At 39.6% G+C, this 26687-nt stretch overlaps 2 protein-coding genes across 13 annotated transcripts in view; one reads left to right on the forward strand and one right to left on the reverse strand.

Moving 5' to 3' along the window:
- Positions 1-1538, reverse strand: part of P4HA1 (prolyl 4-hydroxylase subunit alpha 1) — an 80067-nt gene extending 78529 nt beyond the window's left edge. For 2 of the 4 annotated variants that reach the window (XM_008540750.2, XM_070566095.1), the window contains exon 1: positions 1166-1394. The gene's annotated coding sequence lies outside the window, so the exon portion shown is untranslated. Of the gene's footprint in view, positions 1-1165 lie in introns of all 4 variants that reach the window. The other 2 variants (XM_008540747.2, XM_008540748.2) reach the window with 2 other exon arrangements.
- Positions 466-26687, forward strand: part of NUDT13 (nudix hydrolase 13) — a 35488-nt gene continuing 9266 nt past the window's right edge. For 2 of the 9 annotated variants that reach the window (XM_008540742.2, XM_070566117.1), the window contains exons 1-2: positions 20409-20556; positions 25076-25167. In XM_008540742.2, coding sequence (XP_008538964.1) covers positions 25085-25167 — 83 coding nt within the window. In that variant the 5' untranslated portion in view covers positions 20409-20556; positions 25076-25084. Of the gene's footprint in view, positions 630-20376; positions 20594-25075; positions 25168-26687 lie in introns of those variants that run through there. The other 7 variants (XM_008540743.2, XM_070566124.1, XM_070566146.1 and 4 more) reach the window with 7 other exon arrangements.

Raw genomic sequence — 26687 nt, forward strand, 5'->3', positions numbered from 1 at the left:
GTAGAGGCTATTTCATCCTTTCTGAGTGCATTCCAAGGGAAAGTGGAAGAGCCACAGCTCTCAGAGAAACCAGAAAGAGTTAAGTTGAAACTGGCAAGCCTCTTTGGCCTTTCAGATCAATTCCTAAAAGGAGATCTAGCTGTTTCTTCATCCCTTTCTTAAAGTAAACAGTGCAAAATTTCAAGTGTTCTCCCCTCTATTAGGAACGCATAGGATGGTAGTGTCTAAGAACTGAATTGTATTTAATACATTCGATTATTTAAGAGAAATAGTCTCATACTTATGGTACCATTCTTCCTGCCCCTTAAAACATACATCTGGGGACCGTTCATGTAATCTGGGAACTCAAAGCTCTCACACAACTGTGGAATTCGTTTTACTGATGTGGACTTGTAAAAGCAGCAAACTCTCTGGTGAGAAAGACAGGAGGGGAGAGGGAAAAACTCATGTGCCTTTAAAAAACCCATGTGGAAGAAGAGGGAAGGAAGACGACTAGCTTCCCCCACACCAGGGTGACCTGACAGCCGACTTCCTCAACTCCGCAGCCCGAAACTCGCCGCCCGGGGCTACGTCTAGCTGTTCCAGCAGCACCGACGCGCAACAGATGAGTTACGTCTGAACTTCTCTGGGTAGGTCCACTTCCCAGACCCACGTCTTTTCGATAGGGCAAATATGCCTGGGGTGCTTCAGCTCCACTACCACAGGCTAGCCATCTGCTGCTACGGAGGCCAAAAACCCACGCCCCACCCCCGCATCACCCTCAGCTTTGTAAGGAGGACCAGGTATGAGAGAAGCTCGGGAAAAATTAACAGTGTGACTCCGCGGGAAGGAATATTCAAGAAACTCCTAGTCCCCGGGGCGGGGACAGAGGCTGCAGCAGAGCCCACGGTCAGGGGCGCCGACCAGGGAAGAGGTGGGAAGGGGAGCACGGAGAAGCGCAGAAGGGCCTTTGGGGCAGCCGGGGGTCGCGGGGCGCAGGGCGAGAGGCCGAGTCTCCAGAGAAGGTACTGGGCTGCTGTGGTAAACTGTGGTAAACTGGAGAACCCCCCACCCTCAAGCCATCCCACCAGAGGAGACAGGGACCGGACCGCCACAGCCGTCCGGGAAGGGCCAGGGCTGCCCAAGGGCCTCAGCCTCAGTCCCCAAGGTCGGGGGAGCATCTTACCTGCGAAGCGGGACCGGGGGGCGGCGCGATCTTCAGTCCCCTGTCGCCTGCACACGAGCTGGCTACCTACTCCCTTCCCTCAGCCCGCTTGGCGGCACGACTGGGCAGCAGAGGGAGCCAGTTAGCCCTTTTATAACCTCTAGGCCGCGACAGCAGCGCTGGGGAGGAGGCGACTGCAGCCCTTGCTACGTGAGCTCGATCACACCAGCGCCCCCGCGACTGCGCAGGCGCCCAGCCTCGGCCGCTCTCCCGCCCCCACCCGTGGCCCACACCCCTACTCCCCACCGGCCGCGGGGAGTCTAAGGCCGAGGGGCGGGGCCGGTAGACGGGCCTCGGATGGAACGCGACTGCGCAGGGTTGCAGCCCAGCCCCCGCTACCGCGGTTAGCTCGGGTTCGCTCCGCTCGCTTTTGTCGGGTGGTTTAGTGCCTTAATTTCAGGTTTGGCGACGAAGCCACCAGTAATGAAATATCTTAAATGTGAGAAGAGGAACATAGAAGCGTAGAAAATAAAGCAGAAAGGAAGCCTCGGATGGGAATACAGTGCTTCCAGGCTTGATATCTCAGCTGTCTTGGCCCTGAGGCTTTTTGCTTTGCAAACCTCCGTCTCTCACGTCTACTGTCATTTTATACGAATCTGGCTCATTTCCTACCTTTATACTCTATGAGTAGATAATGGCCTGCGCGCTCCGGAGACACATTTTCTGGGTTCAATTCCCAGCTCAGTTCAGTATAACGCTGGGCGTTAACCTCTTAGTATCTCAGTTTCTCATCTAGAATAGGAATGTCGGTAGGTACCTCATAGGATTATTGTGACAATTAAATGAGATAATGTATGTAAAGCATTTAGCATATACCTAGCACACAGAAAGGACTCGGTAAATATTAGATTGTGTTGTTGTAGCATATAAGGCACCCAATGTTGTGTTTGGTCTCAGTCTAAGATTTGCCTTAGTCAGTATAATCTTAAAAGAAGAAAACCTTAGTATCAGTGAGAGGACAATGAAAGAGATATTTTTCCCTTGTCTGTGAAAGGGAAGAATGACTTCTCTAAGACTTGTTATTCATTAAAAATCGTTTTCAGAATTTTCCATGTATGCTAAAAAACATAGCAAAAATTAACATTTGACTCTTATCTAGGAGGTGGGGTTGATTATTCAGATACAGAAATAGAGAGAGGGTTCTCTGGGAGCCCTAGGCAACTAGAAAGTAGATATAGTGATGTCTAAAATCAGCAGTTCTCATGTGGTCAGGGGGTCCACAGGGTCAAAATTATTTCATTGTAAGACAGTCTTTGCCGTTTCAGCCTAATGAATGTACAATGGGGTTTTCCAGAGACTACATGTCCTGTGATATTGCAACAGATTGAATGCAGAAGGAGATGTGAGAATCTTCTATTAGGCCAGACATTAAAGAGATTTGCAGAAATGCAAGATAATGCCATTCTTCTCACTAAACTCTTTTTGCATTGGAAAATATAGTTATTTTTCATTAAAAATATTTATGTTCATGTGTAACAGATTTATTATTATTTTTAAATGAATTAATAAACAAATACTTTACATGTTTAACTCCTAATACAGTAAATGTTGATAAATATAATCCACATAAAAGCTTTTTGGAGTCCTCAGTACTTTTTAGGAGTGAGACCAGAGTTTGAGAACAGCTAACCTAAACAAATAGCAGGGAGCCCTTTGACACAAGAGGCAAAGATGTCTTCCTGTTAGAAAATCTTTGCCTCGAATGGAGCTGTAATCAATGTATCTACTAGCCCTATATACAGCTGACTCTGAAAATTGACAATTCACCCTATAAATAAAATGGCTCCAGACCTTGAGGCAGATTTGCTTTGAAGCTAAGAAAACTTCAGCTTCAGGGGATTTCATTGCACTAGCCCTTTACAAGGCTCTGGAAGGGGCCTTAGCAATATGTTTATATGGTCATAAGCTTTTGTAAAATTTGTAAAAGTAAAAATTTTAACTGCAATCTTTAGACTGCTAATTCTTTCCTTACTGATTTCTCTTCTGTCACACTTCCCCTTGTCTAGTGTGTTGGAGTAGCTAGCAGGCATTTTTAAAATTTAGCTGAAGGGAAATTCAGTTTGAATACATGTGGTTTGAGTTTAGTAGGATATGTTTTTGTAATTCAGTCACTTCCATACATAGTTAAGATATTGCAGCTGTCCCAGTGTAGGAATGGCATCCAAGAATACTCCTACCACCCATTGTGCCCACTGGCCCACTTACCCAGCATTGTAAAACAAAGGTGCAGGGCCAGACATCTTATACCTATTTGAATGTGCCCTTTGTCCTAGCATCAAAAATATATGGATAATAGAGGAGAAGCAAAGTTGAAACTTAGGGAGTCTGAAGCTAATCTGTGGGAAATTCTTCCATTTATTGGATGTGTAAAATTTTAATGAAACGTTTAGTGCTTACCAATGCTTAGCCAACAAAAGGAAGTTCTTTTCTATCAGAATTTAATAAGGATATCCACAACAAACTAGTTAGAGTGTCATCAGTTTAAGGAAAACTGATGTGCCCTGAACTCTTTCAAGTCATATACTAAATAACTTTATTTGCGATTTTCCCAAATGTGACAACAATCCTAAAAATTTACACTATATTATGAGTGATGAGTTGTGATGCTGAAAGAAACTTCTAACCTATCCCTATCAATATCATGGCCCAAAAAAGGACACTTCATATCAAATCTACTTATGACTATTGAACCTGATCATCCCTGCTTGGTTAGAATGAAGATGAGAGATACCTTGGGGAACAGACAAAGAATGATATGACTCCCCTCTGAAAGGTCAAACGTTAGAAGAGAGCTGCTGTAGCTGTACTATAAACCCCCAATAAATCTCTTCTTCTTGCATCTGAAAAAGTTGAATGTGCCCATCAATTAGTAATATTTCTTGAAGAAAATATTAAAAGTCCTATATTCTTAGGAACAGTCTCTTATGTAGCTATGGTAACAACTAATAAGCAGAAGTTATTTTATTTTATTTATTAATTTTTTTTAGGAAGATTAGCCCTGAGCTAACATGTGCTGCCAATCCTCCTCTTTTTGCTGAGGAAGACTGGCCCTGTGCCCACCTTCCTCTACTCTATATGTGGGACTCCTGCCACAGCATGGCTTAACAAGAGGTGCAAAGGTCTGCGCCCAGGATCCGAATTGGCGAACCCTGGGCCAACGAAGCGGAACATGCAAACTTAACCACTGAGCCACTGGATTGGCCCCAGAAGTGATTTTAAACTCAATTAATAGATCAGTGCAACTCAACCTTGTCACCAAGCCTCTAACAAACCAGCCAATCAGTAACAGGCTCCCACTTTTTAAAGTTACCAAATGGCAACAGCCTTACTGTAGTTAATACATCTTTGAAAATCAGTCAATTGTCAACAGTTTCTCCACCAAAGTAATCATGCTTCTATAGCTGATGTCAACCCACTCCCACCTTGAAAGTCAGCCAATCCCTGAACTCCACCTTTCACAAAATGCTGTGTAAAATCGGCAGAGAGATGTGTCTGCTGCATAGTGCTTCCTCACATAGAAAATAATAAATCAGGGGGCCAGCCTGTGGCATAGTGGTTAAAGTTTAACATGCTCTGCTTTGGCAGCCTGAGTTCGTGGGTTTGGATCCTGGACGGGACCTACACCACTCATCAGCCATGCTGTCACGGCGACCCACATATAACGTGGAGGAAGTCTGGCACAGATGTTAGCTCAGGGCTGATCTTCCTCAAGCAAAAAACAAAAAGAGGAAGATTGGCAACAGATGTTAACTCAGGGCTAGTCTTCGTCAGCCAAAAAAAACAATTAAAAAAAGAAAATAATAAATCAGCTTTTTATTTCACATTTTGAATGATAGTTTCTTCCTTCAACATTGAGCACCTGTGTGCCCAACAAAAAGGGAAGCCAAATAGACATAAACCCTGTAACTGAAAGCAGCTTTAATCAAATTGCATTCACACATATGAAACAATTAGAAATCATTTGAGAGAATGGATAAGCATTGAATTATGTTGTGAGGATTATAAAATACTACACACTTTACTTGAGAGTTAGAAGAATGAAGTTGAATTTGATGAAACAGGTAATAGTAGGTAGGTCTTTTAGCAGGGGATTAAGATGATGGAACCTATATTTTAGAAATATTATGCTATGTAAACTAGAAGGAAAAAAAGTAGAGTCTAGTTATCCAAGATCCATTGAATAAATATTTATGGAATACCTACCTACTGTGGCTGAGATACTGCTACTGGGCTGTGGAATAACAAACTTTAATTAGACAGTCTCTGCTTTGAAAGAGTTTATAATCTTATTGGATAGAGTTAAAGCATGCACTTGTGACAATGGAAATTCATTCTTCCAATAAATATTTGCCTATATGAGCCAAAGTATGCCTCTATGAGTCACACTATGCTAAGTGGTAGGTATATGATTTCCGCTCTCGTAGAACTTGGAGTCTTTTGAAAGAAACAAACAATATACTAAATAAATAAATAAGTATTGGTGAGTGTAATGAAGGAAAATAACAAGGTGCTATGGAAAAGAATAATAGGAAGGACGTAATTTAGATTCATAACACAGAGAAGGGGTCACTGAAAAAAATGACAGAAGCTGAGACCTGAGTTCGCCAGATGAAGTGTGTGAATAAGAGCATTCTAAAGACAGAGAACGGCGTATGTGTGGACCATGTGGCAAGAGAAAGCTTGGTGCATTTGAGAAGCTGAAAGAAATTCAGTGCGATTGTGGTGCAACAAGCAACGGAGAAATTGCTATGATTGGTATGCAAAGGCTAAATCATGCAGGGCCTGTTTAGTAGTGTAACAAGTACAATGGGAAGGCGTTGAAGTATTTTAAACAGTGAAGTAACACTATGTTGTTTACCTTTAACAAAGGAAAAATGCAGGGGAGAATATGAGTTTTCCATGTCACTGGACATGGGAGTGGGCCTTGGTAGTAGGAGTCATAGGGACTTCCTCCTTAATCATGAGTAGGGACATGAAAGTCAAGAGATGAGGTATTTCTAGAATGTAGCTGAAACTGGAAACCATTCCAGTCACTATCATCCTGTTGCTATGGCATTGAGGAAAGTGGCTGCAATGGGGTTGCCAGACCACCTACATCATGTGGCCTCAGTGGGGATGCTCGCTTTGGCAGGCGGAATAATACCCCTCAAAGATGTCCACATCCTAATCCCTAGAACATGTGACTATTTACTCAGCAAAAGAACTTTGCAAATGTAATTAAATTAAGGACCCTTATATGGGGAGATTAGCCTGGATTATCCAGGTGGGCCCAATCTGATTAAATGGGTCCTTTAAAGCTGAGAACTTTTCCTAGCTGTGATGAGAGAAAGAGATGTGAGGATGGAAGCAAAGTCAGATATTTGCTACATTGCTGATTTGAAGATGGAGAAAGAGGGCCATGAGCCAAGGAATGTGAGAGGCCTCTAGAAACTGGGAAAGACGAGGAAATGGATTCTCCTCGAAAGCCTCCAGAAAGGAATGCAGCCCTGCTAATACTTCTGATTTTAGCCCAGTGAGACCCGTGGCAGAGTTCTGCCCTACAGAGCTGTGAGAGAATAAATTTGTATTGTTTCATCCATTAAGTTTATGGTAATTTGTCATAGCAGCAATAAGAAACTAATACACTCACTTATATGACCATGAGTGAAACAATGGCTGAAGACAATAACAATCCTCAAGGGTCTGAGTAAATTTCCTAATATTCTCTCCTAGAGGTGAATGTAGTAATTAGGAATGAACCCTCACATTAGATAAGCATTCTTGAAATCACAAGAATTATCTGAGGAAGAGGGCTACGGAGAGGAAAAAAGATCTTCTCTCAATAAGCAGTACAGGAGCATTAAGACCTTTAATTTTAATATTAAAAGGCATATGACTTCATATTGTACCCTCCAACAGGTAAAGCAGGACATATTAGTTGCATGAAAATTGTAGCATGGTCTCTAGTTTGGAAAACTGTCACAATAGTGGTATCAACAACTAAAACAAGGAAGTTGGAAAAGTGAGCCGAATTTGTAGAGAAGCTGAAGAGTTGGATTTTGAATCTTAGGGGATTTGAAATGACAAGGGCCACCACAGACTTCAAACTTACTCTGCCAATTAATAATGTTTGTCAATATAAAGCAGATTTCCGCATCACAATAAAAACTGATATAAAGGCTAAAAATTCTGATTCTACTTGCAGTTCTTATTTAAAATTGATCCGTGATTTCTTTGGACTTAACTCTGTTCAGCTTGAGTCAGTCACACATTAACTGCACATATCTTTCTGCTGTTGGTTGGTAAGGCAAGGATACCTTCCCACGGTGTTCAGTAGTGTTGCTCACCAAATACTTCCGGGATCTTTCCCTTCCCGGACGGAAGCTCTGCTCTTCTCAATCTTCTTTGAAGTTAGTTGTGGCCAACTAACTCGCTTTGGCTAATGCTAGTGGCATGTCTAAGAATCAGAATGCTTTTCACCATGTTCCCTTCCCACTGTTGCAGTTACCACGGAAGCCCATATCAAGATGAAGCCCTCATCAGTCCAGGTGTCTGAGTTCCTACAACGAACAAAGCCCCAAACTCTCTACTACTGCCTTGACAACCTCCACTGGATATGTAGCTCAAGTGAAAAATAAACTTCTGTTATGTTAACTCACTAAAACTTAGAGTTGTTTATAACTGCAGCATTGCCTAGTCTATCTTAACTTAGATACTGCCTAAACAAAGAAAGTCAAGCTTTTCCTTTACAAAACCTATTACCAGAATTTGATTTATTTATTTATTTATGTGTGTGTGTATATATATATATTTTGTTGTTGTTTGGTGCAGAAGATTGGCCCTGAGCTAACATGTGTTGCAAATCTTACTCTTTTTGTTTGAGGAAGATTGTTGCTGAGCTAACATCTAGGCCAATTCCTCTATTTTTTTGTATGTGGGATGCCACCACAGCATGGCTTGATGAGCAGTGTGTAGTTCTGTGTCTGGGATCCAAACCCATGAACCCTAGGCCACTGAAGCGGAGCTTGCAAACTTAACCACTACACCAATGGGCTGCCCCCCAGGATTGGATTTATTGATTATATTTGTACCTGGAATGGATACTGTGGGCTGCCTACCTAGTATTCATTCCCCTTCTCGTCAGCCTTATTAAAGCTTTTCAAATTGCCCAGCCTTTTAGCTTGGGTGTGACTTCTACTTCTTAGGATGTAGAAAACTGCAAAGAATTTTGCTCCTACCCTTACAATGAGAAAAAAGCCAGAAGATCTACAAAATCATAAATTTTCTTGACCATATCAGACAGCTGAGGTTGCAAGGCAACCAATTAACCTGAGTTCCAAGAAGAAATGGGACACACAGTTTAGACCTTTGGAAGAGCAAGAAAAAACTCAGCAAAAATTTTAATGAATTGTTAAAGGCCAGTTGTAGGCTAGCATGTAATTTGGGAGCCTCAGACACAAGGGGAGATCGCACTTGCAAGTTCTTCTTACAAGCTAAGTGATGCTCAGATGAAAAATTGGAGGCAGGGCAGGAGATCACAAAGAGCCCCTGAATGGTGCAGTCATAAAGGAGGTAATTGGCAGGGGCTAGGAGTTGGACATAAAGCCTCTCCTAGTCCTTTTTCTTCAGATTCTTGTTTCCTATGAAGCAAAAGCCTTAAGCCACTGGATAAGGGGCAGCAAACCCTTTGGCCCCCAGGGCAAAGGCAAAGATCCCTTGTGGATGGAGGAAGTATAGAAGAAAAGCCCTCTATCTTTGGAGGAGAGGCAGGAAACCCACCTGGACCCTCGATCCTAAACTGATAGGAAGATGAGGTCCACTATTGCTGAGGGAGGAGCAGGAAACTCTTGCCCAAGACCAAGCAGAGATAAAAGGCTGAATTGGCTGCCATAGGGAGGCGACACTGAAAAAGTCCCACTTCCTAAGGCCCAGGCACACAGGAACTGCCTAAGACTGTGACTGGACCAGGACAACAAAGAATCTCCATCACAAACCCAATTTAATGCTGAATGTGGAGAGAGAGAGCTCCTCTGTGGCATGAGAACTTAGGGACAATTGAAAGCCAAGGGGGAAGCAGGAACACTGAGAAAAACTCTCTGGCACCCCAGCTCCCACACTAAGCACGATGAAACAGCACCCTCCTGCTAAAGGAATTTGAAGTCTGTGATGTAATAAAGGTAACTAGCAACAACAAAGCCCTAGCTCACCTTCTAACTAGATTGATCCAACCCCCTACATTAATGACCTGAAAGAAGAGGAGGTGTGTTCATTGCTAGGTGTGGACATTACTTACCAGAAAAGAGTACTGTTCTACACACAATGTTGAGAATTCATTAGAAAGCCATGAGATACACAAAATAAACAAACAACCCATTGTCAAGATATAAAGTAAGCAACAAAAATGGACTCAGAGGTGAGCCAGATGTTGGAACAATTATCAGATAAAGACTTCAAATTAACTAGTGAAAATTAACTAGTGAAAAAGTGGACAGCATGCATGAACAAATGAGGAATTTGAGCAAAGAGATGAAAATTATAAGAAAGAGTCAAACGAAAATGCTAGGGAAAAAAATCCCATGATATTCAGAGATAATTCTCTTTGGACTTGGTGTACTCAACACAGCTGAGAAAAGATCAAATCATCCAAACCAATATACACAGAGGAAAAAAAAAAAGTGAAAAACAAATAGAACATCCAAAAGCTGTGGGACAATATCAAACAATCCTACATATGTATAGTTGGAGTCCCAGAAAAAGAAGAGAAAATGGGGCTTTAGAGATATTAGCAGAGATAATAACAGAAATAATTCCAAAAATAATAAACTACATCAAACTGCAGTTCCAAGAAACTTACTTACTTACTCTCAAATCGAGGGTGGCCCCTTGCCCTGATAAGCCTAATTCACATCAGTAATGTGACAACCTGTCTTGCCAGTGATTGGTTTAGGGATGAGCACTTAACCCAGGTCCCAAACAATTCATTTCGTTCCTTTGACCTCAGAATTGTTTGGTTAGGGGCTCAGAAGGTAGAGATTGTAACCTAAATTGATCCAAATCGAGTGCTTCATGGCTGAAGGTAGACATACTCCCTGGATAGGAACAAAAAAAGTAAATAGCCCTAAGATCTTCTGGCACCCATTTTTCTACCGTGATGGAAGCCAGCCTGAGGACAAAGCCAGCACATGAAACAGGGTAGAGCTGAGAGAAACTGAGTGAAATCCTAATCCAATGGTATCTGAGCCCTGAACAACAGTTGGATGTTTTAGCTATGGAAGCTAACAGATTCCCTTTGTTTAAGCAAATTAAATTTAAGTTTGCTCAAATCTCAGTTGCACGTAACCAAACACATCTAACTGATGTAGTACACTAGCACTAGTATTACGAGTCATTTTAGAGAAGGCTCCAACTCAGCTCTCAACTGTTCTCTTGTTTTGAACCAAATTTCGAATTCCCAAAAGTGATACACTTGTTTTCCCAAAGGAAAATAATGGTGTCAAGAAAATATTACCTTTTACCAAGCTACTGATGTAATAAGGAAGCCTATTTTAGTTATTCACTTGTTGTGTCATTCAACAAATATTTATTGAGCACCTACAATATTCCAGGCATTGTGTCAGGTTTTGGAAATATATTAAGGCACAGTTATTTATTAATTTTGGTTGTGAATGATCTATGAATAGGATGATAGCTGTATCAGACTCCATTTGCTTCTTTCCCATTTTCTAGAATCTTTCCTTAGCAATGTATCATTCTTTGAATATAAATAGTTTAAGTCCTAAATATTAAATATTTTCAAGTGCTATAGCTTGCAGGGGAATATCCAAACAGCTATTCTGTCAAGCATAGGAAATGTTTACAAATTTTTTAAATATTTCACTGAAAATAATGTTACATTTCAGAAGAATGCATCTGTTTATAAACAAACAGCATCTGACTTTGTTGTCTGAAAGATTTGTAGAGCTTGGCCAGTCCATGCATTCTGCCACCCAAGTAAACTTGTCAAGAGCCCAAACAAACCTGGCGAGAATGCCAGAAATCTCAACTTTGTTTGGTGAAACAAGACTCAGAGTTTAAGACCTGGAATTCATTCAGTCACAGAATTACAGTATTTGGTAGGAGGAAAAACTTTGGGTCTGGAAGGAGCACTGGTAGAATCAGTGAGCCCAGGTCCTAGTCTACCATTGACAGTATAGTAGGGTATCCCGGAGTGAATTATTTTAACTTTTATGCTGAAATTTCTTCATCCACCAAATGACCATAATAATATTTGCCCTACTAACCGCACAAAGACATTTTGAGAATCAACTGAGATAGTTGTTTTGAAAATTCTTGGAAAAGTCTGAAGTACTACATTAATATGAGTAATCATCATCGGATGCTGTTATCATATAGAATTGTGTGAGGTTTTGTTTTGTTGTTTTTTTAATCATAGAGCCAAAGTTGATGAGTTTTACACATTTTTTAATGACTTTGAAAAAAATTATCAAATGTAATGATTAGTTCTAATCTTAATTGGTACAAGGCGTAAAGAGAAGGATGCTTACTTATCACATCTATAATTAGCCTATGATTAATGTTCGTTCTTAAATCAATCCTGAAGTTAAAGAACACTACTGCATATCCTATACCAATCTAAGGAATACTTTTTAAAATTTTTTTTAAGTTTTTTGTTTGTTTGTTTGTTTTTTGAGGAAGATTAGCCCTAAGCTAACTACTGCCAATCCTCCTCTTTTTGCTGAGGAAGACTGGCCCTGGCTAACATCCGTGCCCATCTTCCTCTACTTTATATGTGGGACACCTACCACAGCATGGCTTACCATGCTGTGCCATGTCTGCACTGGGGATCCGAACTGGTGAACTCTGGGCTGCTAAAGCAGAACGTTTGCACTTAACTGCTGCGCCATCGGGCTGGCCCCTAAGGAATACTTTTAATAGAGCTACGGTGGTAGATTGATTGCAGTAATAGTCCCAAGTCTTCCCTACTTCCTGTATCCACTCCTGTGTAGTTAAAAAATTTACCTTGCCTAAAATGAGGTCTGGCTTTTGCCCTCAGTTTCTGGGAGGTAATCTCATGCCTGATAGAAGCGCTTTTGTTTGCCTGGAGGCCTTGGGTCAAACTGGATAGTCTAACACTGTGATTTAGGGTAGGGGGTTTGGGTAATGGAGCCCCAGTAAAAACCCTGGACACCACTGCTTGGGTGAATTTCCCTGGTTGGCAACATCCTGTATGTATTGTTATACATTGATGCTGGGAAAGCAAAGCATCCTGACTCTATGGGAAGAGAACAATGGAAGCTCCACATTTAGTACTTCCCCGGACTCCACCTTAAGTGCTTCTTTTCATCTGAAAGAATTAAAAGAAGCTGTAAAAGAAGCTGACTTTAATCTGTATCTTTTCCCTGTAATAAACCATAACCATAACCATAAACCATAACCACGAGTATAATAGCTTTCAGTGAGCTCTGTGGTCCTTCTATCGAAACCACGAATGGTTTGAGGAACATCTCAACTTGCAGTTGGTATCAGAAATGAAGGTGATCTCTTGTGGGGACCGTTCTCTCTAACTTTGTAGTTGGCCTAAACCCCTCACAACATCCTTTGCCACGTAACCTTGTAATACCCTCCCATTGTAACTCTGACGGTATGATATGCTTTGACTGTGATGCAAACAGAGACTTGCATTTTTCCACTTGTGCTTTGCCCTCTGCCATCATCATCAAAAGAATGTGCCCATGCTAGCTTGCTAGAAAATGAGACACATGGAGCACAGCCAATTCATCCCCAGTGTCCCAGCCAAGACCATTTTAGATTATCCAACAGTGCACCAATCCTAGACATGTAAATGAGTCTGACCAAGATCAGCAGATTCACCTAGTCAACCACTCAAGTTGTGTGAGTAGTAAACACTTGTATGTCTCTGTTGAACAGACATTTCTCCAAAGAAGATATACTGATGGCCAATAGGCACATGAAAAGATGCTCATCATCGCTGATCATCAGGGAAATGCAAATCAAAACTACACTAAGATATCACCTTACACCCATTAGAATGACAAAAATATCTAAAACTAATAGTAGCAAATGTTGGAGAGGTTGTGGAGAAAAAGAAACCCTCATACACTGCTGGTGGGAATGCAAACTGGTGCAGCCACTATGGAAAACAGTATGGAGATTCCTCAAAAACTTAAAAATAGAACTACCATACGATCCAGCCACCCCACTACTGGGTATTTATCCAAAGAGCTTGAAGTCAGCAATCCTGAAAGTCCTATGCACCCCAATGTTCATTGCAGCATTATTTACAATAGCCAAGACATGGAAGTGCCCATCAACAGAAGAATGGATAAAGAACAAGTACATATATACAATGGAATACTATTCAGCTGCAAAACAGAACAAAATCATTCCATTTGCAATAATATGGATGCACCTTGAGGGAATTATGTTAAGTGAAATAAGCCAGCGAGAGAAGGATAATCTGTGTATGACTCCACTCATATGAGGAATTTAAAATTATGGACTAAGAACAGTTTAGTGGATACCAGGGGAAAGGTGGGGTTGGGGGTGGGCACAAAGGGTGAAGTGGTGCACCTACAACACGCATGACAAACATTAATGTACAACTGAAATTTCACAAGATTGTAACCTATCATTAACTCAATAAAAAATAAATAAATAAGGGGGCTGGCTCCGTGGCTGAGTGGTTAAGTTCGTGCGCTCCGCTGCAGGCGGCCCAGTGTTTCGTTGGTTCGAATCCTGGGCGCAGACATGGCACTGCTCATCAGACCACGCTGAGGCAGCGTCTCACATGCCACAACTAGAAGGACCCACAACGAAGAATATACAACTATGTACCGGGGGGCTTTGGGGAGAAAAAGGAAAAAAAAAAAATCTTTAAAAAAAAAATAGTCTATGGATGTTCCACAATTTAGCTTTAAAAAATAAATAAATAAATAAATAATAAATAAACACTTGTATGTCTCTGTGATTTTGTGGTTGTTTATGAATCATTATTTTGACAATAGATAACTAATAACAGCTACCTCCTAAATTTGCGTTGAAAATTAGGAAACTAGTTAGGAACAAAGTATGGATAATGTAAATCAGGGGAAAATCTCCAAATTCTTTTCATCCAACATTGAAAACTTAATGATCATGTATTTTTATAATTCTTTCATTATAAAATATTAGAGATTTAGGGATATCTCCAACTGAGGCCTGGAGAATTGAAATCATCACCGGATTCGGTAACAGAAAAAATTACATTTGTTTTGGGAATATAAGCACACACAGTGTACACCGTCAAATACTCTGAACTCCTCTGGATGTTGGGGTAAAGATGAAACTATACAAGACACTATAGAAGTGAAAGTTAGCTATAGTTATAACCCATTGTTGAAAGCCTTTTGACAGATCTTTAAACTGATAGTGAAACTGATGATTTTGTATCTTTTTCTTTTTTAACTTCTGTCAAATTTCTGATGGAATTACTATTGACTACAATGAAATGGCCCACAGGTAATCATATTTTTTTTAAAAGGGATGGGTGAAGAGGAAAAGAGTAAGAGTTCAATTAACAGGAAATAGAAACCCATACTCAGTCTAGTGACTGCCTTATGCTGACAAAATCATGTATTCAAAATAATTTTGACCTTGGTATACCCTAATTGTTCTGTTTCATCTTGTCTTCCAGCTGAGTATGGCCTTCAGTCTTTGTTCTATTCGCTGCTATGTGTTAAACATTACTCCATGTTTGGAGTAGAAGGAAACCAGTGATTTATAGTACCACTGGCCATGCAAACAGACAGGACTCTTTGCCAGTGACTTATTATTTAAGGGGCCCTCATGTAAACCTCTTCCTGCCCCTGTCTGCTAAGATTATTTCTTGTTCCACATAAAGTGAGGCAATATCCAACTTTAAGCCTGCTTCAAAATGAACTTGTAATTGCTCTCCAAGTTTGCTCAGGTATGCCCTACATCCTAATGTCCACTCCTGTAACTGGTCAAAAACTGAGTAAATGGGCTGTTGTCTCACATGCTTGCATGCTCATGTATTCACACACACACATACACACATCCCATACATACATGTATATGCATAATTAATTTTTGATAGTAGAGACAATATGTTATTCACCATTGTATCCCTAATTCTAACATGATGCTTGGCACATGATAGGTTTGCAATAAGTATCTGTTCAACGAATTAATACACGTCTTTAAATACATTGTTATTTTCACCATCTAAAGCTACACTGAGATTCAATGACTTGAGGCTCAGTTTGTACCCTTAAAAGAGAGTACAGGAGCTCACCCCTAGTGGTTAAGTTGAGCGCGCTCTGCTTCAGAGGCCTGGGTTCGGTTCCCTGGTGCAGATCTACACTGTTCTGTTAGTGGCCATGCTGTGTTGGCAGCTCACATACTAAAAAAAGTAGAGGAAGATTGGCACAGATGTTAGCTCAGGGTGTAGCCACCCCTGACACAGGAAGGGTTAATAATCACTGGAAAAGGCTTGCCAACAAACTGTGACCCGGAGGTGAGAAGGCCGGTTAGCCAATGACGGGTAAGACCTCCAGGGGGCGCAACCTAAGTCAGGCAGCGGCTGCCCAGGGGCACAGATGGAGAAACGATATCGATATCGGGAGCAGGAGGGACCGTTGCCTAAGAGACCTTGCCTGCTCCGAGATAAAAATATAGGAGCACAGCAATGACATGATAATATCAAAACAGAGGCAAGGGAGGGCTTCTTGAGAAATCACTAAGAATTCTTGGCATTCGCTAATTACTTCATCCAGAACACCTGTGTATGTTTAACAGATGTAAGCTATGTATATATTGAAACGCTGGTTATAATAAACTCAGAGTGGCCATCAGCCCTCTCCGCATCTATCCTGATGTGTACATTGGATTGTGACACTGACACAGGGCAAATCTTCCTCAGCAAAAAAAAAAAAAGTATACAGTATTAATTTATTACATTACTACATGATTAAGCAAAAGCCATTGCTTTGAACTTAAGCATATCTGAGGAAAGACCATTTTTACCTCATGACCTAAAAAAAGTATGAGGCTTTTAGTTATTTATACCATATTTGTTGTATTTACTAACCATGCAGTCTAATTGTTTAACACAATTAATTATTTGGTTGAATATTCTTAACAGTTAATTGAGATATAATTCAAATAACATACAACTTACCCATCGAAAGTGTGTAATTCAATGATCTTTAGTAGATTCAGAGAATTGTACAATCATAACCACAATCAGTTTTACATTTTCATCACCTCAAAAGAAAAAAACCACCTCTGTTCTCATTAGCAGTCACCCCCCATTCTTCCCAATGCTACCCCCTCCCCCACCCCTAGGCAACCTTTAATCTACTCTGTCTCTACAGATCTGCCCATTCTGAACATTTTACATAAATGCAATATGTGATCTTTTGTGATGGATTCTTTAATTTAGCACAATGTTTTCATGCTTCATCCATGTTGTAGCATGTATCAGTACTTCATTCCTTTATATTGCTAAATAAAATACCATTGTATGGATATACCACGTTTTGTTTATCCAGTCATCAGTTGATGGACATTTGGATTGTTTCTCCTTTTTGGCTATTTTGAATGATGCTGCTATGAAAATCTGTGTACAAATTTTTATGTGAACACATGTTTTCTCTTCTCTTGGATATATACCCAGGAGTGGAATTGCTGGGTCATATGGTAACTGTATGTTTAACTTTTTTTTTTGGTGAGGAAGATTGCCCCTAAGCTAACATCTGTGCAAATCTTCCTCTGTTTTGTATGTGGAATGCTGCCACAGCATGGCTTGACAAGCAGTGTGTAGGTCCGTGCCCAGGATCCAAACCTGGGACGCAAAGCAGAGTGCATGTACTTAACCACTACACCACCAGGCTGGCCCCTATGTTTAACTTTTTGAGGAAGTGCCAGACTGTTTTCCAAAGCAGCTACACTGCTTACAATCCCACAAGCAGTATATAAGGATTTCATTTTCCCCACACCCTCACCACTCCTTGTCATTATCTGCCCTTATGATTGTGGCCATCCTAGTGGGTATAGTGGTATCTTGTTGTAATTTTGATTTGCATGTCTCTGATGGCTAATGATGCTGAATGTCTTTTCGTGTACTTATTGGTCATTTTTGTTTCTGTTTTAGAGAAATGTCTGTTCAGATCCTTTGCTCATTTTGAAATTCAGTGATCTTTTTATTACTTAGTTCTAAGTGTTCTTTATATATTCTGGATACAAGTCCCTTATCAAATGTATGACTGGCAATAATTTTTACCATACTGTGGGTTGTCTTTTCAAGTTCTTGATGGTATTGTTTGTAACACAAAAGTCTTTAAATTTTGATGAAGTTCTATTTTTTCTTTTGTTGCTTGTACAAAAGTGCTAGCTGGGCCCCCCCCCCCCCCCCCCCCCAGTGGCGCAGCGATTAAGTTCGCACGTTCCGCTTCTCGGCAGCCTGGGGTTTGCTGGTTTGGATCCCAGGTGCAGACATGGCACCGCTTGGCAAAAACCATGCTGTGGTAGGCGTCCCACGTATAAAGTAGAGGAGGATGGGCACGGATGTTAGCTCAGGGCGAGTCTTCCTCAGCACAAAGAGGAGGACTGGCAGTAGTTAGCTCAGGGCTAATCTTCCTCAAAAAAAGAAAGAAAGAGCTAGCTAGGATTTTGGTAGAGATACATTGAATCTGTAGATCAATTTGGGGAATATTGCCATCTTAACAAAATTAAGTCTTTCAATCTATGAACATGAGATTATTTGCATCATTCCAATATTTTCCAATATTTATGTTCAGCTTCTCTGCCCCATACCCAGTCAGAGATATAATTCAGGTCTACAGTAGATTATGGTAGTCAAAGGCACAGGTTCCGTCTGGGTTAAAAATCCCAACCCTTCTACTGAATAGCTGTGTAAATAGGGAAAAATTGTTTACCTTTTCTAAATCTCTATTTTCTCATCTGTAAAGTACAAATAATAATACATATCTCATAGGATGTGATGATTAATGATAAACATGTGAAAACTTTCCATAGTGTCTGGAATACAGTAAATGCTCAATTAATCTTAGTTATTTATCTTAGTCCATTTGGTCTGCTATAACAAAATACCACAGACTAGGTGGCTGATAAACAACAGGAATTTACTTCTCACAGTTCCGGAGGCTGTATGTCCAAGATCAGGGTACCAGCATGGTCAGGTTCTGGTCTGGTTCTGGTGAAGACCCTCTTCCAAGTTGCAGACTGCTGACTTCTCACTATATCCTCACATGGTGAAAGGGGCAAGGGAGCTCTCTCAGGCCTCTTTTATACCGGCATTGATCTCATTCATGAGGGCTCCACCCACATGACCTAATCACCTCCCAAAGACCTCATATCCTGATAGTATCATATTGGGTATTAGGATTTCAACATATGAATTTTGGGGGGATGCAAACATTCAGAGCTATTTTTATTATTACAGCACTTAACACTTAATTGCTCAAAAATATAGTTATTTTGAATTATTATTATTACTATTATTTTTGGTGAGGAAGATTGGCCCTGAGCTAACATCTGTGTCAGTCTCCCTCTATTTTTTGTATGTGGGACATTGCCACAGCATGGCTTGACAAGTGGTGTGTAGGTCCATGCCTGGGATCTGAACCTGCAAACCTGGGTCACTGAAGCGGAGTGTGCAAACTTAACCACTACACCACTGGGCTGACCCCTATTTTGATTTTTAAAAAAATTATTAGAGCTCTAACTTTCACTAAACATGCTTCCTCATCTCTTTGGAATTCGCTGACTTTATATCTCGTTTCCCTGAAATTTTCTGTGCCTCCCTTAAGGATAATGAATCAATCTGATAAAAAGCTTGGGTTCATGTGCTAATGCAAAGGTTCAAAAGAAATGGCTGGTCAACTAACCACAGCTACTGCTCTTCCTACCCCTGCATCTTAGGTACATATCAACAATGACATTCAGGATTTAATAACTCTTATCCCCTACTGTCTAATCTCCACACCCAGAGTGATTCTTCTGTAAGTTAAATCTTCTCACTCTGCTGCTCAAACTCTTCTGTAACATCCCATCCCTCTCAGAGTAAAAACTAAAAGCATTATAATGGCCCTATAAGAATTGTAAGACATGTAAGGCCCTACATGATCTGGTGCTTGTTTATTCTTTGACCTCATCTCTGACCACCACACTTTGTCCTAGCCTTTCCTCAAACCTGCCAGACACCCTTCCACCCCAGGGCCTTTGCATTTGCTGATTTTTTCTGCTAACAAATCTCTTCCCATAGATATCCTCTTGGCTTCCTTCCTCAGCTCCTTCAGGGTCTTTGCTCAAATATCACCTTATCAATGAAGCTGACCACTCTATATAAAATAGCAAAATCCTCCCTCCTCTTAGCTTGCTTTAATTTTCTTCCTAGCACTTATAACCACCTGACACATTGTATATTTACTTGTTTGCTTGTTTGTTTCCTTCTCTAGGATGTAAGTTACACGAGGACAGAAATTTTCATGTGTTTTGTTCTCTGCTGTATCCTGTGCCTGTAACAGTCCCAGGCACATTTGGTACTCATTAAATATATGTTGACCTGCCTTCAAAACTGTCTTCTCCTATAAGCAAATAACTTTAATATTAAGAAGAGAAGAGAGCAGCACCAAAGTACTTCTGCTGGGAGACTGCTTTCAGTCAGACAGAATCCTCTTGCCTTGGTTGATCAAGGAATGCATTCTAAGTTCAAACACACCTACACAGTCTTGTCCTTTTAAATTGACAGAATTTCATGAAATGTTAGCGCTAGTTCTAAAGTGGGCAGACAGAGATAGAATTAGAGCTACAGAAATGTTGAAAGGTATCTGATTTCCTGCCCCAATACTCCTTCCCTCCCCCACCAAAATATACTTTCTCTGTATGAGGAGGGTTTAATGACATTATCCTTTTGTAACTCAAAAATGGATCGAATGCTACTCTACCTTCTCAAAAGATACAGCTGTTCTTCTGGTAATCGATTTAGAAGATCTTGGAAGATCATGCTTTTGATAACCATGGTTAACTGCATTTGGAGGGCACAGCAGCATGCCTGGGGATTGAACTATAATTCCCAGAGTGCAACTGGGGATTCTGGGAAAGTGTGGCAGAGGCATTGACAACCATGGTTAATTTCAGAGAGCTTAGCAGCTGGCATGAAGACTGAACTACATTTCCCAGAATGCATGGCTAGGAGGATTCTGGGAAGTGTGGCAGAGGTTGCAGTGGTTCCTCTGGGGAAGGGAAGCCCAACTTCCCAGGAACGTTTGGAATTTCCTGGTTTCCGCTGATTCTTGAGGCCTGGGAAGGCGCCCCCAACAGAATTCAGAGTGAGTGCAGCGGAACAAAAACCTCTTCAGTTTCTAAGTATGGGAAGGATTTTTATGGGGAGGCATAATCAGACCTTGAAGAAAGCTCTCAGTCACAGCATTTTTCCATTTTAGCTTAGTCCGTCTTCCTTCCAGAAACCAGGGAATGACCACAGTTTTGCATCATAACTTGCAGAGCTATCTTATTAACTACTGCTAATAATTTTCTGATACTTCTTTGGAGAGCCGTTTAAAAATGGAATTTGCCAGCTTTTCTGCATTGTGCCTGAATGATTTTTGAATTAAGGGAGGAAAAATTATTTTTTAGAAAGCCAGCCATAAAGCTGGTCAGCGAGACCTTGAAATCTGTATCCCAGTGGCTTCTCAATTTTGCTTATTTCCCATCCCGTTAAGGTCCTTAGTCATGAAAAGACAGACTCTCTGAAAAGTGCTCTTTCAAACTACAGACCTGGCCTCTTCTTGGTCAAAGTAACCCAGAGATTCAAAATGGGCTTTTTTTGTCATGCTGTAGTGCTTTATAAATTAATCTTTCTTCTGTTAAGATGAACAGGAGGAAAAACACATGTGAATCATTTATTACAGGCGGTTCAAAGAAATCATTACTCTTAAGGACCTTGCCTCATCATTTAATAGTTTCAGTAAAAATAATATTACCTTTCATCTCAATCAGTCTTTCAACTTTTAAAAACATAAATAGTAAATGAATGTTGGAAAATGCTATCCCATGTATTTCTTATCAAAACGTGAGCTTTTGAGCCAGATGGCCCTGAGTTTGAATCTGCTGCTGTCTAGATTGTGATGTCAGATTGGTTAACCTCTCAAAGCTTTATCTTCCTCACTTGTAAAATGGGATAAATTCATTCATTCATTCATATATATTGTGTTTCAAACTGTGATAGGGACTGTGCTAGGTGCTGTAGATAAGGAAGATGCAATCCCAACTCTTAAGGATTTTATAGTCCAACAGATCTGAGAATTAGGTATGTTAAAACCTGACATAGTTGTAATACACTTTAGATCCGTATTTTCTCCTTCCTCACACTGTGAGAAGTAAGACAGAAACCAAGCTCTGACAAGTTAGGTGACAGCCTCAGGTCACAAATTCAGATAGTAGGAGAGCCAGGAATAAAAAGTCCATGAGTCTCTTCAGACTTCCTTGTCCCTTTCTTGCTTTAGAGACATGCATGTGCACTGTAAACAAAATAGAAGGCAGGCCTGAGCTTATTACAGTCTTATTTCAGTCAGAATGACTGCTTCACAGAGAAAGGCAATACATACAGCAGTTGGTTCCTACAGTACATTTGGATGATCATATTGTGGAAAATGCTGTAAATGCACTATAATATTTTAAAAATTTGAATGGTCACAATAAAGTAAAACCACAATAAATGAATGAGCACAGGACACCAAACAGACGATTTACAAAAGGGGAACTAGAACTATTAAATCTGAAAACACCTTCAATCTTTAGAGTGAACAAAGGAATATAAAATAAAAGTTCTTTTTTTTAACCAAATACTATTGAATCTTGCAAGTGTGACATTGTGTAGGAAGAGCCATATGATTTTAAAATAAATTTCATCCCTATAATTCTACTTTGGGAAACTTAAAAAAGTAACTTGAAAATATTGGCACAGAGGTATTTGTGGTGTTTTATTTCTGATAATTTAAAATTGGAGCAACCTAAATGTCTAAAATCGGAGGAATGTTTAGCTAATCAGGATGAATCTACTTGAATGTAATATTATGCAGCCAAAAAATTATGAAGTTTATACAAAAACATAGAAAACTGCTTATGACATGTTTCATGAAAGCAAGTTGAAAAAATGTGTCCTCTGATTATAAATATGTAAAAAGACTAGAAAATACATGTTAAATTATTAGTTATCTTTATGTGGTAATAGTATGGGTGCTCTCACAATTCCATTTTCCAGATGTCCTGTAATGTAGTTATATTAATTTTATAACTTAAATGATCTATTTAAAAGAGAAAAATACAGTTAAAACTGAATTTTAAGGAAATCATTTTCTCTTGACTTTTAAATAGTTTCTAGACTGCTTTTGTATAAGATGTGTAAAAAAAGAATATGTAAGGGACCATTTAGAAAAAGAATTAGACTTAATCTTTATCTGCTAGGTTTATGACTGTACCAATGAAGGTACAATTCTCAGGTAAAATAAGTCTGGTTTTTCTCTTGATTAATGATATTTTTCCAAAGCTACATTAAGAACTTTACGTTTTCTACCAGCTCTGACCACCATCCCATGAGTCAGCACGCCATGATAATCCACAATTGGCTACGGTTAATTTAGTAGCAGAAGCTGGGCGAAACGTCAGGCAGCCAAGTACAGTCAGCCACACAGGCTAGTTGGTAGTCATAACTACAACCAAACAGCTCTTTCAGTTCTCAGGGTTCAAGGAACTCACCAAAGGAATTCCTTTTGGTTCCCAGGGAATGTGGTGAGGTGCTACTAGGAACAATGTACCTCATTGTAGAGTTAGTCCCATGAACTACTATGTTTTTATGCTTTATTTGTTAAAGGAGTATGTACACATGGTTAAATTTATTTTTAAGTACAGGAATACATAAAGTAACAATTACAAGTACCCTTCTTGATCCCTATCTCCATCCCACTCTGCCAAATTAGTCACTGTTAACAGTTTGGTATGTGTACTTCTAGTCACTTAAAAAATATAAATAAAGACATATCTAATTTATGCATTCTGGTATGTATATGTCCTTTTCTTCATAAATTAATTAGCTCATGCTAAGCCAACCAAATACTACTTGCATTTCTTACTTAATAATATATTCTGAATATGTTTCCCTCTTACTACATATATACTTTTCCACTGTCGTCTTATTTCCTATTTATTTTGAACAGCTGTGTATTATACCCTTTTATCGTAATTTTCAGTTAACATTCCTGTACATATCCTTTCCTTAGGAAAAATTCCTAGAAGTGAAATTGCTAGGTAAAAGAGATGCTTATTTAACATTTTGATAGATATTACCAAATTGCCCTCCAAAAATATTATACCAATTTAAATCCTCAGACTTGTATATGAGAGAGAAATATTAACCTTAAATACATTTCTTCTAGTATATCACAAGTCTGTGGGTTATTAAAATAGGAATTATACTTTTAATACTCTCCTAGAATGCTTTGTAATCACATATTGCCTTCTGTGAAAGTTACATATTTGTTTTCTCTCTCCTGATAGAGTCCCTTGAGGGCAGGATTTTCATCCTGTACATTTTTGTGTTTCTTAAAGGACCTTGAGTAAAGTCAGTACTCAACAAATACTTCACTGAATGTTTGCCATATATATTTTACCCTTGGTTAGGACATAGATTGTAGCCAAAACTGTCCAAGGATTAGTCATCAGTGATTCATAATTATGTAACCAAGAAGTAGGCCTAAACTTTAGACTTTCCTCAGTGATTTAGTGTTAGCTTGCTAACCTTGGGCACAGTTGAAAGAGCGGCTGGTTATTTAACTGTACTGATTTTCTCCTTTTGGTGGAACTTCTTGACTTTTTAATTGCTAATGTGAAATGTTCTTTTCATGGGGAATAAAATATTTACTGGTATACAATTTAAAAGGAATCACCTTCTGCAGAACGGATTCTTAAGATAGAGAATTTTTTTTGCTCACAATGAGATACAAAAAATAGAAAATATCTTAGACCCACGTTAGATTTTCATAGCTGGCTTTTGAAATATTTTCCTAATGACTGTAATTTTATATTTTTCTTATCTACAGGATTCCTCCTGCTTCATTCTCAGAGAGACTTTGGTTTTCATGTAGTCTGAGAAACTTAGCTCCATTACTCTGGAGACACTCCAGGCTTACTTGGTCTATTATGATGCTAGCTGCTATAACAAACTTCAAAATTTCAGTGGCTTAATAGGACAGAAGTTTATTTCTTACTCACAAATAGCTGAGGCAGAGGGACTTTGATTGGTGGGTGGCTTTTCTCCATGTAGTGATTCAAGGAGCCAGTTCTCCACCTAATGGCTCTGCTATTCCAGAGTCTTCCAAGCAGAAGAGGAAAAAGAGGATAGAGAAGGCATACCCACTTCATAACTGCTTTAGCCTAGAAAAGATACACATCCCTTCCACTCACATTCCATTGTTAAGACCTAGTTTGGGCCCTACTTGGATACAAGGGAGGAGAAAAATGTAGGCCTTAACTTGGCAGCTACCTCCCAGCACCAATTCCACAGTATGTAAGGAGGAGCACATATTTTTTGTGGATAGTTAGCTGATTCTCACAGAACAGGTTTCAGTTTTGTAGGTTAGGAAAGAGGCACTGCAAAGTTGAAATCCCACAACTCATTAGTAGCAGAAATGCAGTTTAGAAACCAGATCATCTGACTCCTATGCAGTTTCTCTTTCCTTAATATTAAAAAGTAAGCCTATCCTGGCTTAAAGTATAACACTTTTGGTGATTCATTACTTTAAATTTGCATACTATGATCTTTTTTTTTTTTTAACTCCTCTTTCCTTCAAGGATCTGACAATGTCCCTGTACTGTGGAATTGCTTGCAGGAGAAAATCTTTATGGTGCTATAGACTGCTGTCAACCTATGTCACTAAGACCCGGTGAGTTTTGACCAACTTGAGCTCTGATTTATTCTATCTTTTTCCCATTAAATTATAAATTATAAATATCTCAAAATCCTATATTGAAGATTAAGGATGTATGATTAAGATTTACATATAAAGATGTTCATTACAAATTATTTATAATTGGAAAAATTCTAAACAAACTAAATTTCTAACAGTATCTAAAATGTCTGATGTACTTAAATATAAGTTATATTAAGATAAGAACTTTGTCTTTTCCACTGTGGTACCCCTACTGCATAAAACAGTACCTGGCACATAGCAGGCACTGCAGTATTGTTGAATGGATGAATGAACAGTAAGGAAAAAATTAATTAAATTATAGTACACCCGTATGATGGCATTAAAAACTATACTAAATAACAGTTCACGAAGTTTCCTGAAAATAAGGTAGATAACTCCCATCCCTGGATGTCTACCACTCCCCTGAAGAACTAAATTTCAGTGAAAGATAGACTAGAAAAAAAATCTACACTAGTACAAGACAATGATAAAGGACTTCTACAGCCTGAGCAAATTTGAAATCACTAGCCTGCTCTCATACAGTTTTGGAGTTTAAATTTGCACCATCTATATGGTGTGGTCCCCAAACCCCCAGCCTTTTCTTTTTTTTTTTTTTGAGGAAGATTAGCCCTGAGCTAACTACTGCCAATCCTCCTCTTATTGCTGAGGAAGACTGGCCCTGAGCTAACATCCATGCCCATCTTCCTCTACTTTATATGTGGGACGCCTACCACAGCATGGCTTTTGCCAAGTGGTGCCATGTCCGCACCAGGGACCCAAACCGGTGAACCCCGGGCCACCAAGAAGCGGAATGTGCGAACTTAACTGCTGCGCCACTAGGCCAGCCCCACCCCTGGCCTTAAGAAAAGAATTTCAGTAGTAGTCCTAGACATAATATCCCCGGGGCACCTTGCAGAAGCAAATGTAAAACTCCTCTAGAGGGATACACTTACAACCAGGGCTTCCCACAGAGGAAGCTCTGCCAAACATCACTGCCCAGCGCAAAATTTAAAGGCACGTAAGCATACAATCTTACATGAACAAGAGTGAGAAAACAACAGAATTGCAATACTTGTTTTAGATATTTTGGGCATTTATGTTACTGAAGTTCTCAGGCTGAGACTCTGAGAAAACAGAATTATTGAAAGTCTAAAACATGGGTATGTTAAAGTGATTAAATATATTAAAAAGCATATCAAAAATCATGAGAAAATAAAATTCTATCAATAAAGAATATGGTGTGAAAAGATGTTAATATGTTTAAGAAAAAAGGCTATAAATTAGTAGGTATGATTCTAAATATACCTATACACACACACACACACACACACACACACACAATATTAATAAATAGTTTGGAGAATTCCAAGGTATAAACAGTGATCATCTCTGAATGGTGGGATTCTTGATGGTTTCCCTTTTTAAAAAAATTGATAACTGTATTTTCTGATTTTTATAAAATGACTATTTATTACTTTTATAATAAGGAAAAA

Source organism: Equus przewalskii, chromosome 1, assembly GCF_037783145.1.
Source record: "Equus przewalskii isolate Varuska chromosome 1, EquPr2, whole genome shotgun sequence".
Taxonomy (NCBI): domain Eukaryota; kingdom Metazoa; phylum Chordata; class Mammalia; order Perissodactyla; family Equidae; genus Equus; species Equus przewalskii.